We start from the raw sequence: 15,887 nt of genomic DNA, 5'->3' as shown, positions 1-15,887 counted from the left end.
CACAGGCGATAGGATTCATTCGTTCATGATTATGCGATACATATATGCATAAAAGCCGACCGCATTCATGTGGTCGGCTATAGCTGTGAATTATATTTCCACTCCCATCAACCAGTGCCAACATACCGAGTAAGATCAATTTTCAAATAGCACATCACAATGAAGTGTTGACACGAACCAGCCTTGATGCATGTGCACCATGGGGCAGCTGGCACGGAGCACAAACAACTTCGATCATGGTTGAAGCTAGCATAAATCAATGCATGCACCTGCTTACTTGTTAGGCTCGGTTTGATGTACGCTTCGTCGTTTCTTTTGCAAATACAGGCACCATCCTTGTTGACAAGTGGATTAACTAGGTTCGCTTCATTGTTTATCACAACACTCTAGCCATCGTGGCTCAAGCTGTCATCTGCTTTCATGCGGCGACAGTAGCTGCACCATTTCGGCACTGACCGCTGACGAGGTGCACAGCGTTGCTGAACTTTTCGTAAACTCGACCTGCACGACATCTACACTTTTTGAAAAGAACAGCGTGGTGCTGTGGACGCCATGTTGCATCGCTGAAACGAAGAGCGAAATGCAGCACCACATGAACCAGTTCACGTAGTGCAGGGGGATCGAATGAACCTTTTGCTTAGTTTTGCTATTTTTTATAGGAGTGACACTAGTTTTTCATGGCAACCATTTTTTTCTGCATTGACGGCGCACCTGTCTTTGTGGACATATTGTCATCTATTGCATTGGTACGAGAGCAGGGCATATTGCATCCCTCAGTGCGGCAGCCACTGCACCATTTAAACCGCCACAGCTTGCAAAATGAAGCAGCTTGCATTCCCATGTCTCTTTATGGTATGGGCAGCTAAAGAAACCTGTCGTTTCAATATTGCTTGATTGGTGGGTTTTATGCACTTTCATTTTGAGGAATGCAGTAGCATTCTTTTTTTTTTTTTTTCTGCAATGTAAAATTGGTGGGCATGAAGTACCAGTGTCATTATTTTTATGGCAGCAGTCTTGCAAAAAAAACTGCAACACAAAGGAAAATATTTTTACAGCCTGGTACTGTGGACATTTCTGAAGTCACAGAACTAAAAAAACCGGGGGAAATTATTTTTCGTTCCAGAACGATGGCACATCATAAAGCAGGCATAGCCGGATGTCGAAGTTTCATAAGGTTCTTTTTTATACTCTAATGAATGTTGGCACAGAGGATCCCAGCAACTAGGACTGGCTGTGTCATCAACCTTTTAGTGAACTTTTGGCATTCTATTGAGATGATCCTACATATGTTTAGTACCGCATAATTACAGGTAATCTCGAGGGTTATTGCGGGCTCCACCAAAAAACATAGGCATACACCTCAGCTGTGCAGTGCGTCACTTTTTATGTTGCATTAGTTGAAGATAGGGTACGAGTCTGCGCTTCATTTCAGAAAGTGCTGCATGCAGACAGCTTTTTTGCACCGAGCATATCTTTCAAAGCGTGCACATGACACGACTTCTCATAATGCGGCAAGTGTTCATGACTGCAGTTACTTAAAATATCTTCTATTTTAAATTTGTGTTGGGCATGTGAATTCGTTTTCCTCTGGGAAAAGTTTTCCATCCTGACACTTGGGCTACCAAAAGGGTCTCGAGATTTTCATTTAGCAGGTCACGACTACCATTGACATAAACCAGTGTCTGTACCAACAATATAGTTGATTCATAATTCAACCACTTGTTTTATATAGTCTGCTCAATTCCGGACACCTGTAGCATTCAGGATTATATATTGCAAAAGTTTCTAGTTAAAAATTCACCTCTCGTGTCTGTTGGAATTTCCGGGGTTGTATAATGTCTGCTTGCGGAACTAAATGTACAGTGCCAGTGTGAAATATCCTCTCCATTGAAATTCCAAGGACATCAAGAAATAAGATGGGAGAGATGCCTGCATCAGTATGGAAATACTATAAAAGAAAAAATAGTGCCGTCAGATTCTCAGAAAAGGAAAAAAAATGGTGTGCTGAAATCTCATTAAAATGTAGATGGTTGGGGTAACCTTGTAAGCACACATAATGGTAATTTTTCTGGTTTTATTCGTACTGCGCACGTCGTGCTGTTCGTTTAGTGAGAAAAAGTGCCAGTTTTGCTTTCGATTTCAGTGGCGCCATTTAAGTACCCTCATCAGCCACACCGGCGCCCTTGGCTCCGGCGCGGTTGCGTTCTGCCTTGAACTAGGTTAACCCCGAGAACTTTATCGCCGGGCAGGGCTGGCACCTGTGCGTATAATGAGCGGACCAGCTTCTGCTATGCGAGTCCGGGCACGCAGTTAACAGGCGATTCGCGGCTTCCCTGGCGGGGAGCCTTTCCAAGAATGTGCGGGACGTGACTAGGTGCGAGCGGCGCCGAATCGAGCGCGATTGCCCCGAGGGGGGCGGGGGAATCATCGGCGTTGCGTCGGCCGGCGCACTCGTGACGCCGCACGAGTGGCCGCGTAGGCGCCTGCGGGTGCCCGACTGGGTCATCATCGCGATGTTTGCACGGCCCTCGCCGGCGGCGGCCGCCGCCGCGGAATGGGCCAGGCGTCGTCGGTCCCCGACGCTGCCGCGGCCCCGTCTGGACTGGACCGCGTTTATTTTGGCGAGCAGTTGAGCGGATGAGTGAACTTGGCCCAGCGGGAGCGCGCTCAAGCGCAGGAAATTGCTTCTCTCGCCCCCTGCGCACGCTCGTAATGAATGTCTGGAGCAGCATGGCGACCGCCATGGCTCCGCGCAGACGGCGGCGCCTGAAACCGAAACTGTTTACCCCTCGCGCCGCTTGATTGACGGCGGCGCCACGGGCGGGCGCCCGCTCGGCCGCCGCCTCCGACAGGTGTCTCGGCGGTTGTGACGTCACAGACGCCATTGTTGGGACCCGAGTGGCTTGCGTCGGCGCGGCCCCTCCCACCGCCTGGTGGGGTTGGCCGGGCTCTGTCCGCGTCGCGACCCTCTCCCGGCCGGCGTCGGCGCGTCCCGCCGGCCGGCGCCCGTTCAGTCGCGCACCGTTGGGCCGGCGTCTCCGATGCGACTGCCGCTGCGATGCCGGGCCGCCGCGTGCGGCCCATGCCTGCTCCTCCTGCTCGCAGTTTTCCCTCAAGTCGCGACGCTTTCCTTTCGGGGAAGCCGGCGCCCCTTTCGAGGTGAGTCGCAGCAGCGGTTACGTGTGGCGCACGTGCACCTCCACTCGGTGCCTCACTCTCGCACTTGGTGACTCTCGGTCGCCAGCAGACGAAAACGACCGCGTCGTCTGCGTTGACGGCTCTGGTGTCAGCGGACGTATTTGTCGCGCGAAGAACGGCGCCGTGCTTTGACGTTGCCAACCGCGACAAATAAACGTGCCACTCTGCGCGAGCGACATTCATCCGATTCGTGCTAATCCCTAGACTGCCGCTCCGGGACGTCCGAGCACGACTTGCGAAGTTGAAAAACTTCGTAAAGAAAGTTAACGGAGTTGGTTGCGCACTTCGCAGGCGGGTGCGATTGCTTCAGTCAGACTGTCACTTATGAATAATAACTGTCAGCCTGTTTAGGAACTTGTCTAATGTCATTCTAATTCAGTATAGTAAGCCAAATTATGGTCGTGTCGGTAAATCTGAAAAGAATTGATTCGAGCTTTTGCTGTATTGGTCGCAGTCTTTGCGCTATTCTGTTACATTAGAGCTGTTGATTGTGGCCGGTGACAACACGTAAAGGCGCACATTACTGCACATGTGAAGTGGCATATGGCCTCTGCGACGTCTGTAATTCAAGCTGATGCAATAAAGGTCTGTGTTGGTTGTAGTGGTCTTCCTAGATGACGGCAATGGGGAACATCCTCGAAGAAGCCATTGTCGTTGGGGTATTTATCTGTATTTCGATTATTCAAATAATTTTATTACAGTTATCTACTGCTAACTCTGGTTGTGTGCAGGCTATTCCAGCTGTGTTAAAACTGCGTGATGTCTCGTTTGTTTTACCTTTTTTATATATAAAGTAAAATATTAGTCTTTTTTTTTTGCAATATTATAAAACTGCTCTTTATATTCTTAATTCATCTTTAATTCATCACTGTTTGGTGGTTTCCTGCACGTATCAGGTTACAATAGCAACGCGTTAAGGATAAGTTGAGCTATTATTAGGTCACGTTATCATGAACTTATAATAACGCCCGGTCGGGAAAAACCTGTATCTTCTCTCTCCGTTATTTCTTGGCAACGAATGAAGTCCGTGCAATACAAATCGTTTTCTAGGAACTTGAGTTTCGGTTTATTCGGCGTTTGCGAAATGTTCTGGACGCGCTTTGATTTTCCCAATATTAGAAGTGGCGTGCCAGGTGCAGCGTAATTTTCGATCCTTGAGCGATTAAACTGTCTCAACGCTAACATGCGTCCATTTAAAATGCCATTTAGTGCTGTGTCTCAATGTCCAACTGAAATTATGAACCGAAACCAACTTGCCCAGCAGCAAGTGCTTTTAGTCCAACTGAAAGGATGCAGCAAAACAGGCTTATTGCTTACTGATATCCTTGTATTTACTGAAAGCCGTGCAGTTCACTGAACAAAAAAAGAAATAGGCGTCAGTCCCATTATTTTTATTATTACTCCCTGCTAATGTTAATTGTAATATTTATTTACCGCCAGTGCGTACGTAGGCTGAATGAACATAGCAGAAAAGACTGAAGGCCTTGGGACACCAAAGGATAATAATGGAATTGACATTCGCAGACTAAAAAAGAGGCTATCACATATAAATATCCTGTGTAAAATTAACATCAATTTGCAGCAAACGACATCACATTCCTAAGAATATATAAAAGAAAATCCAGAGTAAACCTGAATATCATGAACAGACGTAAGAGGAGACATGAATGTCTCCCGAGCATACGACTGCATCTCGCGCCCTCGATCCCCGTATTTCAAGTGCCTTTAAAAGCATTTCATTTCTTTGATCTCTACGATGAGATGCCTAAGAGAATCGATGTTGGCATTTGCGTCTGTGTGTGTGTGTGTGTGTGTGGCAGAATGAAGTCACGCTGCGAGTCAGCTCGATCTGTGGTTCATATTTTATTTTAGGCTTCGATGGACTTTGACTTTGCGGCCTATTTTAAGATGTCTTGCTCCGCCTTTTCTGCGCCAATGCACCCCCCCCCCCCCCCCCTCTCATTAGTCCTCACTTCAAAATTTCTTTATCCAGCTACGGCGAGCGCATAGGTTCTTGTCGACCTGGGCATGAACGAAGAAATCAGAAGCCCATTGAACAGTCTAGCTCGTATCGCAGTGTCCTTTTTGGGTCGTGTAACTGCATCGTTCAAACGCTTCCAACTCGAATTTCGTACCCTTTAGTTGCTGGAGCTACACAGCTTATTAGGACACGTGAGCGTCCGAGAGTTGTTCCGCGTGAAACTTCGTGGCTTGAAGCCTCTGCTTGTGGAGCAGGGCTATGGTTTTTTCGTAGTTACGTGTGCAAGTGCTGTTGTGAACATCTAGGCTGTACGTCCCCCATACTTGCAACACGAAATTACTTCACATTTTTGAACTTGTGCAGGTGAAGCAAGTATTTTCAGTACCATTGATAATTTGAGAGAGCTCTATAGTACGAGCAGAGGCACAACGTTTGACGGGCGTAAGGGCTGCGCGCGTTGTGCTTGGTCTAGCAGTAGCGAACACGCCTTTGAAATCTGATGGTCTTATTGGGCCAGAACTCGGAGGTCAGCAGACAGGAATGCGACATGCGATGTATTGCTCAGTGCTATTTAAAACAAGACCATAGTGGCGCAGTAAACGCTGCATGGTGCTACCTGTAACTGAGAGCCCAGTTCATGGGCGGCGCCACAGTCTGTTAAACCTCCGCCTTGCTGCCGCAAAATGGGGCTAATGGAGAGCACTGCCGGCGCCCCTCCGTGGCGATGTCTTCGTGCCGTCAAGAACGCTTTAGCAAAACGATGTGCAAATGAAAATTGGTTGAAAATGCCTTAACATTTGTGTGAAGAATTTATTTTTTGCTCTTCTAAGCTGAGCACCCTGATCTCGAGAAACGTTTTGGGAATGCTGTCTCTTGAGCTGCAGTTTCATGCAAAGGGTTAGAGCTAGGCTTGAAAAGTGGTTCACGACAGCTCGCTAACGTATCGCAGGAGTAGGAACACATTTTTTTCTTTTTTTCACAACTGTCGGAATTACGCGGTGGCTGCTGAAAACATCCTGACGAATTTAACCTTCCGTAATTGTTACTCAGTCGAAACAAATGTTTGAATCATATTTATATACTCCAAACTTCTGATAATTGTATTTCTAACTTTACTAGGTGTATAATTACTAGTGTTTGAGCAGACACCTGTAAAGTTTCGGTTTCGTATTTTAGGTTACCAGTCGCCAATGAGCGGCTGCATCTCCATTCATAAAACGCTGCAAAAGACGGCTCCTTCTACTTTCATTACTATAGGTCTAACTGCAGAACTACTGTTGTGAACCGAGACACGTAATAAGTATGCAACAACCGTTGTCCGGGACTGCCTCGGCCAAAATTTCCAGCAGAGATCGAGAGAGAAACAGGAACGTTTTCATTATTATTATTTTTTTTCAGGATACTGCTGAAGCGACTGAGTGCAATACGACTTTCCCTGTATCAAAATTATTCCGTGTGCTTGCCAATTCATTCCGTTCATCCGTGCCGGAACCAAATGCGCCGTGCTAAGAACTTTTACACGGATACAGCTGCCTGCACATACAAGGTTCTCTCCGCCACACTTCGATGCATGCATAACGCAGCGATGGAAGCCAGTTTTTAGTCAAGTTGTGGATTCCTGGCCGGGCTTGCATGTTTGGGTAGATTGTATACGCTATCCACATGGAGCTTGAACGAAGAGGAAGATAACTATTGGGAAATAGTAGTAGACAGCCCCGATAGGAATCCAGATGGCCTTTATGAGCAGTCTTATGGAAATGTATTTGCGCTGCTGTTGTAACCGACATTTCGAATGCGTGCATGAATTTTTTTCTTTATCAGCACGGAGGCTGCGATTTCCACTACCTCTCGCAGGGTTTGGGGGAGGTCAGACAACTCCGCTGCTTGCTTGCTTAAGGGGTGCCGGCCCCTTAATATTGCGAAGGGCTTCTGCCTGGCAACGCTCACCTTAATCACTACTCCCTTGTAGAGCAGTGCAAGCTATGCCGCTCTGTGGCATCGTTCCTGTTGCAGCGACGAGCGAGAGGCTTAGTCGCACGTGACGTTAGTGTTCGACTCGTGACGTTGAACCGCGCCACAGTTTCGGATTTGCGAAAATGGAGCACTTGCTTAATTGTTTGGTTTTAACATATAATTAGCGCAATTCTGGACGACGACGCAGTAGTCTTTATATGAGGAATTGAGGACGTATAATTCAATATTAACCAGCCAGTCTTTTGGTGCGAGCATTACACGTATGTGGACGACTATCAGAGGATTGTCATCGGAGGAATAACTTCGATTACGTCATCGTGGTCAACGCGTATATGAGAGCCGAGGAACGTTTATATATGCTCTCACACGCGCGCATAAAAACTGCCGCATATCCCGTCATGCTGTCACTCCGCAATTTAGACATTGAAGCTAAGCGCACTTCTTGTTCCTTACCGAGGACTCGTGAAGCTTTTTCTTTTCTTTTTTTCTGGTTATGATGGTCGAATCTCGGCTCAAGCTCTACAGAGGACGAGCAGAAGTTTGTTCTCTTTATGCAGGCCTCAAACTCTGCCTCTTGATACAGATGACATTGATGGCACCAAAGCGGCAGTTCAAACAAACCTGGAGGTTCGATTGAACAATTCGCGATTGTAGAATTTATTTTACGTTGCCTAATAACATTCTTAGCCCGATTAGCCGTGCTACAGACCCTTCGCTTCCATTTCTTGTCGTGCCTTCCCGGGAAGAGGAAGATAAAGAACTGAGATCTTGTTGTGAAGAGTAAATACGGAAGTAAGAGCTCTATGCAAAGCGATAACGTATCAAAATAATCTCCGGAGGTTTGCCGAATGCACGCTACAGCCTTTAAGCCTGTGACATAGACCTACATATGCAGTCTGCGTGGCCGCGTGTTCCTATACCAGAACTCGTATTCATCGAAGTTGTATGCGCTAACAGAATGTAAAGCAGCTGCTTGACCCACCGTATAGTGATTAGTGCCTCTTACTGAGACTCCCCATTGTCAAGGCACAGCAGCCTGCAGCCTGTGTGCTCTGCGATACAGCGCGCGGTAAACATCCCCGTGTGGTCGAAATCAGTCGGCGGAGCCCTCCACTAGAGCACTTCTCTCTTTCGTTCATCAATTGCCACTCGGCGCTGTTCAGGGTGTTCCAGAAATGAGGTAGCTAGTACCGCGCCTTGCCTTTCTACATAAACCTGTTTTAATTTTACAGATGTTTATTTTTATCTTGTAGAGTATATTACGAACAGAATACCAGAAGCGCCTTCCTCTTTCAACGTAAAGCCTGACGTTGTAGGGCATTGTGAACGAAAAACCACGGTCATGCCTCTCCCATGTGATGGCTTCCAGCTTATGCGGACGGACATCGATTGACAATAGGGTTGCAGTATAATACAACGCAACCACATGGTTCGACCGATTTGGCAGCAGTCGCAAACTCGGGCTTCTCGCTTAATTAGGCATTAAATTAAGGGGTCAAATATTAAGGAAGTTGAATATACGCGTCTACGCGAGCGGCCACTACGCCACGGGTGAAAGCATGTACCCCTGTGAAACTGATACGCACCCTGCGGCACAGGGATAGAGCCGACACGTTGCGAGCATGAGAATTAGCGGGCGCTTATTAACCCCTATAAGCGATGGTCGCCTTTATTAAGGTAACTAACCATAGTCGAAAACTTCATCGAAGGTAGACCTAGGAAGAGCATTCCGTAGGGGGGCGAACTGCGATATTGTTATCACTGTGACTTCCACGTAATGGTTGAGGGAGGCGGGAAAAACCGATTATTCTTTATCGTCTTTGTTTCTTTTTCTTTTTTGCCATGAATATGCCAAGTATCCGTAAAATTACCACACTTGTGAAAATAGACACCTTTAACGCGGTATCATTTGGAGTGCCATGAAATTGTCCAGTGTCGGCAGCATCTGTGTAAATTATCCACCTGCTGACCATTCGCCCACCTACCAGCACGAGCAGGGGGCGTATATGAGAACTTTCTCCTCCCCATCTGTAGGCGAAAAGGGAGAAAGGCCAGATTGAGAAGGACCTATCAAAAATGTATAAGAGAAGGCTTACGATCAGAAGCGGAATAATAATAGAATCTGAACTGGAATACATTGGTGAGGCAAGGAAGAATGCTGTCACAATTCCGCCGCATCAGTCCAATTTGTCGCCATTAATTTTTTTCTTTATCGAATATAATTTAACCGTATTGAGCGTTGGAATTGAACTTTATTATAATTATTTTTTTTTTCACGAAATGTTTCTTGTTCTTTTTTTTTTTTTCTATTTTCCTCTCGTTATTTCTATATTGCATGCTGTGCTGGCTGAAAACTAGCCATGCGAACCCTCCTTACTAATTGTGATTGTTGTGTGTATTCGGGTTGTCCATATATTACAATGAACTTAGTCCCCATTGGTTCAGGCAGAAGACCAGGACATGTGATTTACAACACTGCAGCTTCGTTCATGAAATAATTTATTTATTATTATTTATTTACAAATACTGCTGGCCCTTCTCGGGCTCATGCAGGAGTGGATACAAAGAAGAAAAAATGTATGGAATAGGGAAACAAATGTAGGGAAAAAGAGGTGCACGGTAACAATTAGTCACCATGGCGGCGTCATAATGTTAATGACATCAGTTCAATGAAACGACTATAGCTGTTTGAACGGGGAACCAAATGTAGTTACAAAAGTGAAATTCAGCATCATAGCTTCATCACGGTGGTGTGGTGATTCAATGCGATTAAAATTTTCTATGAATGTTTCTACTGAGTTACAGTTAACAGCAGCCGAGGGTAGTTTATTCCACCAAGCAATAGGCGAGGGCAGCAAAGAATATTTGTGAGCATTAATATGGGCTACTGTGTTGGTGAATTGCTTTTTCATGGTTAGTTCTCGCGGAATGGTTCCTGGAGGTATGCTTCCCTCGATATATTCAGATGCCCGTGATAGAGTACAAACAGAAATTTAAGTCTTGATGTTCCACTATAGGTTAGATACGCTTGAATGTCTGGAGAAGTTTGAGCATACAAAGCGAACTGCTATGTTTTGAATGCGTTCCAGTTTGCTCATCAAATATTTCTGGTACGGACTCCAAATAATCTCAGCATATTATAAGGTTGATCTTACGAGTGCATTGAGTTTTACATTAGAAGGAGCGTTGCGTAATCTTCTTATGAGAAAATACAGGTTTCCTTCGGCTTTATGACATATGTTTTTAATGGGCTGTTCCCAGCTTAGATAATTTACTCCCTCGATATAGACTATTATTCCAGGGTTTGTGGCGATCTAAAAACAATCGCCTACTTTTTTCAAATCTGTGTGAGGGTTATAATAGAAAACGCTAGGTATAAAGAAAGATGAAATAAACCATCCCGGCCAAATTTATCTTAGGTCCCCATTGTAGTCGCGGTTTCCCTGCCGGACAGCGTTCGCTTGTTTTCTGTTGTCAGGCCTTCCGGGCCGTCCCCTTTCTTGGGGCTGGCGCTAATCAACGCCTCCTTATTGTCCCGGTGCGCCCCTGGTATTGTCCCGAACTTTTTCAATCACTGCCGATCTGTCTTTGGCTTTCATTCAGTCGTGCCTCGGCGAGGCTGTATTCTTGATGCGGCACCTTTTTGTTAAGCCATTGGCACTGAAGTGGTCGCAGACGTGAGACGTTCGTTCTGCGCATGTGCTATCGCCCAGCGGCTCCGGAACATTTTCTGCAGGATGGGTATGGGATAAGCTTGAATCAACCAAACGAGCCATTCTTTCCCCCTTGTGTGTATGCGTCTACTTAAAATCATGTAGAAGAGGGGACAGGCACCTGCAGGGCCCTCTGTACCAGTCTTACGTACACTACCGTGAGATTTCACACTGTCGAATGGGAAAGACCAGTGGGCACTGGGTCCCATCATGACAGGTGGTGCGTGATATAGTCCATCTAACTTGAGTTTTCACGGGTCCTCGAAAACCTTGAATATCCTTGCCTTTCAAAGAAAAAAAACTTTCAAAGGGCCCTCGAAACTCATTAAATTTTGATGCGCTCCTTAATTTCGTGACAAATTAGGATCGAACTGTTTTTTAGCTCTAAGATGCGAATCTATATGAAGACTAAAAGCGTCCCTCAGATGGAACAATGAAAGACAGTGAGAGGATGGGCTTTCCCGCTTTCCTGCACCTTCTAACGTGCCATGAATCCTCCAGTACTGGTGGTGGTGGGGGTGGTAGTGGTTTATTATTACATAATCAAAAAGAAAGAAAAGTTTGTTGCCGGCCGCGGCAACTGCTATCTAAAAAATCTGAAGCACCTGAGCGGCGACCGGCGGGAAAGAAAGGGGATAGGGAGAGGATAGCGAGGGGAAGTACAGAGGGGAGCTATAGGAAGAAAGGACAGGGGAAGCTTTGTACGTTATTTACAAAATACAAAAAGGTCAACGAGTTCGCGTCGCTGGCGCGCAATTGTCCGAGCACTGTCCACAAATGCCTGCGCGCGAGTGGCCATTACAATTGTTTGCAATATAGTTGCATGGGTGTTGCTCGCTGCTCATACTTCGTCTCACAAGATATCTGCAGCACTGCGAAAGGCAGAGGAGCCCTTGCAATTGTGCTCCTAAGAGCCTGTCGCTTCGGCGCACTATAATAGAGAATTGTGCTTCTACTGTCACCCCCGCTAATGTGTGTGTGTGTGTGGGGGGGGGGGGGGGGGGGGGGGGAGGCGCGTAGGAGCACAATTGCATATTGTATTGCGCGTGATCCTGATTTGACCGGGGTGCCTCTGCCTTCGGCAGTGCTGCATGCATCTTGTGAGACGAAGTATAGTCCTCTTACCCCAATTTATTATTTTTTTTTATTAGTGTCGCATGTAGAGGCTGTAGGCAGAAATGTCCGCACAGAAAAAAAAAAAAAGCATGTCACCGCCAAAAATCTAACGGCCATCCCTCTGATCCTCAGTCGAGCGCGGCGCAAACCACTACCCTTCGTGGGAAGAACTATTCTTTCCTAGCGTAAGGACGCCAGGAGGGGTGAGGGGGGAGGGGGGGGGCACTGATGGAAGGGACAACAGCGGCAGTACGAAAAGAAAGATTAAAATGAACAAAGATGAAAAAAAAAAAAAAGACAGAGACCAACGAATGCTTTTCGGAATCTGCCAAGTAAAATTCAAAACAAATCGACGCGTGGCACCATCTAGCGAGATTAAACTGAGGCGCAAAATGTGTTACAGAAATGATTTCGCATTACTGTTGCTAAGCAGACTTAAGTGCAAGTCAGTAATTTTGCCGCGTGTGTTTTATCGTTTATATACACTTCCTCCTCTTAATTATACATATATTATGGTGAGGTTACCCAAAAGTAATAAAAAATAATATGCCTCTGCCCGTGCCACTAGGTATAACGGGCTTACAGTCAAACTGTGTTAATAATATGGTGTTTTAGAATAGGGAGACCCTATCGGGTAGGGAAATAAGTTAACAGCGGAGCGCGAGTGCGCAATCTCACAGTTATTGCCGCACCCCTCACCCATTCATAGCAGCATTCCGCGCATGCGCATTGTCGCTTAACTATTACCCCATTCCCCTAACCGTTCAGGTCCCCCTATTCTAAAACTTCCGAATAAATCAGTCTCCATATGGAACCTCTCGAGAGCGCATCGTTTCTTTGAGAATTTTTCGGTTCGAAGGTTAGTTTTTCCTGTTTCCTCCTGGTCTTGTGCTGTACACTCTGAGGCATGCTTTCTCATTTTCAACACCAGTGACGCCCGCTCTAAAGTCATTAAGCATAGTCAAAGAAATGGCACCATATCGCATTTTTAATTTGGTGTGCCGGCTAGCTGCGAAACAGAACACCGTGTCAGGTGGAAAACGCAAGTTTCAGCCTGCCTGGCGCCGCATGTGGGTTATGGTGGGTGGATGAGAGCGTATTTGAACGATTCACATAGAGAAAGTATGTTATGCCAGAAGATAATTTCTGTGGCGAGGGTAGGTGGATCGGCACTGAAAAGCCACCTGGGAAGCTCCAAATATACCTCCAGGTATAAGCGACATCAGCTATAGAGGACGCCGTAGTGAATAATAATAATAATAATAATAATAATAATAATAATAATAATAATAATAATAATAATAATAATAATAATAAATTGGTTCACAGGAAACGAAAGGGGCAGTATCTGTCACTTGTTTTCTGGACATCTGAACCGGGCTGTAAGGAAAGGGAGGAAGGTGGTAGAGAAAGTGAAAAGAAGAGCCTTAGTAGAGGGCTACGGAGTAATTTCGACCACCTTGGGATCTTTGATGTGCGCTGACATCGCACAGCACACGGACGTACGGCTCTCCGTTTCGCTTCCATCGAAACGCGACCGCCGGCGGTCGGGATCGGACCTGGGTACTCCGGCACAGTAGTAGGGGACGGCCTTGGAAATTGGTGACGCCTCGGAATCTTTATTTTGTACTGAGCGCACGGGCGTTTTTGTATTTCGCCTCCGTCAAATTGCTGCATGCCGCCGCGGCTGGTATCGAACACACCACCTCAGGATCAGCAGACGAACGTAACGTATTTTATGTAACGTAACATAAAAATTAAGTTGAACAGAACAACTCGACTTCCCATACTTTTTAGTTAGGAGTTCAATGGACGAATACTGAGCACTGCCGTGCTTTCACGCCTGTATGAGACGTCTGCAGATGGTGTTGGCCCAGTGCCACTGGCGTTGGAGAAGTTGAATGCGTCATGAATTCATGATACACATCATCAAACGTGCGGGGACGATGCAGGGAGCTCTGGTTTCTTAGTTCGAACCTAAATGGACCACTCAGCAGCGCCTTGGTTTCACACCGACGTGTAGAAGTTGCAACGCACCTGAGACCCCACAGTGTTACTCTTTTAATAATCTAGCTTGAGTAATACACAGCACCATACACGTGCACTCTCTTGAGAGTGAGCAGGGAACGCTACAACTAAGTGCGCCCTTGTGATTAATGTCGTATCGAACGCATAGTATAGTAAACCTGGTGTACCTGACTGAGAGCCCTTGACGGAGTATGGTCACTTCTCTTTCGAGCCACTTAATGGGCCTCCAGACGGCAGCGCTCGCTTCCTCTTTATAAGCCGGCGAACACACTTACTCCGCTCAGGGTAAATTGCGCGTTCTCGTGCAGCTGTCCCATTCGTTTCACTTTTTATATTCTTCCTTGTTATATCGTTGCTCATCATTTTCTTGCCGTCTCCTTTACTTTTGTTATTCTTCGTTAACCTTCGTGGCCGCCTTTTGTTTTCCTGTGGCTGCGCTGCGTCTTACGGCGAGGGGGCATTCTCTGGACATGCTCTGGACTGACGCGTAGTCGTCACTGAATCAGTCATTTCTCCGTTGGGCTCGCGCAGTTTGACGAAGCTGGCTGACAAAGCAGACAGAAGCTCTGATTAGTCCGTCGAAGATTACTCTCCCAAAGACAGGACTTTTCTGCCTCCCCCCCCCACCTTTTTTTTTTAAGGAATATGCTTACAGATGTTCAGCTTGTATATTGTGTATCCTTGTCGCAGTAGAAGCAGCAGCAACAACAAATTGACGTAAATTTGAACACTGTGTAGAAATGGGGAGACACATTAATTCAGTTTATAAATGTGACGGCGAAAAGAGGGAGAAAAACCAAAGGGATTATTATCCACCCATCTCGAAACCGAGGGGTTATTTTTGAATTAGCAGTCGTCGTAGTAGTGGGTAATTAACGTCATCTGGGAGCAGCGCCACAGCCTTTTGAACCGGGCGAAAATAGCGAAAATCTCTCTCGCGCGCCGTTTGCTGCAGCTATTTTTTATGCTTAAACTCTCGCTCTCTTATTTTTCTTCTACCACCCTCCAAAAGGAGGAACTCGGTTTCTACACAATGCGAAGGGAAATACGAAGAACCATGCATTTGCTTATCTCCTGCAAACTATGGCCTTGGGTTGGGATGCGAAATTCGGTCGCATTGCGGGTGTGGGAACACCCCTGTCCGTGTTCTTGCCAGGCTCTTTGGAGCACTCATATAAAGGGGGGGAGGCTGCTGAAACGCCTCTTCCGAAAGACGAAACCGCCTATTAAATGAATGCTTGGGAAGTCAGTATTTAGAATCTGTCGTCTTCAAAGCTCCTTAATTTTTTTTTTCTTCGGAGGGATGGTTTCGAAGTCGGAAGTTTTGGCAGGCGTCCGCCGTACATGCGATCTGGAAGCAGACTGGCATCGCGGCGTCATGGTGAAAGTTGGGTTCGTTTCCTTCTCTCCTGCTCCTTACATATATCCTCTCTCTCTTTCTGACGGTTGCTTGCGTGCACAGTTGTCTTCGTTCCCGCTCAAGCTGTCAGCCCTCACCTTTCATATTGCTCACGCCGATCTTTTCCTCTGTTGAGGTCCGTTCGTGACGTCTTTCACCGCAGCCCTTAGTACTTTTTTTTTTTCTTTTTTTCGCCGGTCATGTTCAGACGTTGAAGTCAGAGCCAGAAATCATTTTATTGTGCGCGTGGAGTCAGGAACTGCCGCCAAATATAGAGAATAGTTACAGGGTTCGGCTCAATTTTGCGAGTACTGAGCGCAGTGTTTACGTCCTCTTACGCTGCCAACCAACTCCAGAGAAGTCTGCACACTTCGAAATCGTTGCGTCGAAGGGAAAGTGAGCTGCGCAAACCGCTGTCGAAGAGCTTCAGTCGATAGAAACTGAAGGAAAAAGCAGATGTCTAAGTGAATTTTAAAGT

At 46.5% G+C, this 15,887-nt stretch overlaps 1 protein-coding gene across 2 annotated transcripts in view; it reads left to right on the top strand.

Moving 5' to 3' along the window:
- Nucleotides 1–2,547: 2,547 nt before the first annotated feature.
- The window catches only part of LOC146198822 (A disintegrin and metalloproteinase with thrombospondin motifs 7-like), a 110,152-nt gene continuing 96,812 nt past the window's right edge, over nucleotides 2,548–15,887 (top strand). The window contains exon 1 of one of the 2 annotated variants that reach the window (XM_084594310.1): nucleotides 2,548–3,159. In XM_084594310.1, the coding sequence (XP_084450436.1) occupies nucleotides 3,042–3,159 (118 nt within the window). In that variant the 5' untranslated portion in view covers nucleotides 2,548–3,041. The remainder of the gene's footprint in view (nucleotides 3,160–15,887) is intronic. The other variant, XM_084594309.1, reaches the window with a different exon arrangement.

This window comes from Amblyomma maculatum, chromosome 2 (assembly GCF_055883805.1).
Source record: "Amblyomma maculatum isolate TAMU_Amacu chromosome 2, ASM5588380v1, whole genome shotgun sequence".
NCBI classification, from domain to species: Eukaryota; Metazoa; Arthropoda; class Arachnida; order Ixodida; family Ixodidae; genus Amblyomma; species Amblyomma maculatum.
Note: the sequence above shows the minus strand (reverse complement) of the source record. Positions and strands in the feature narration are given on the sequence as shown.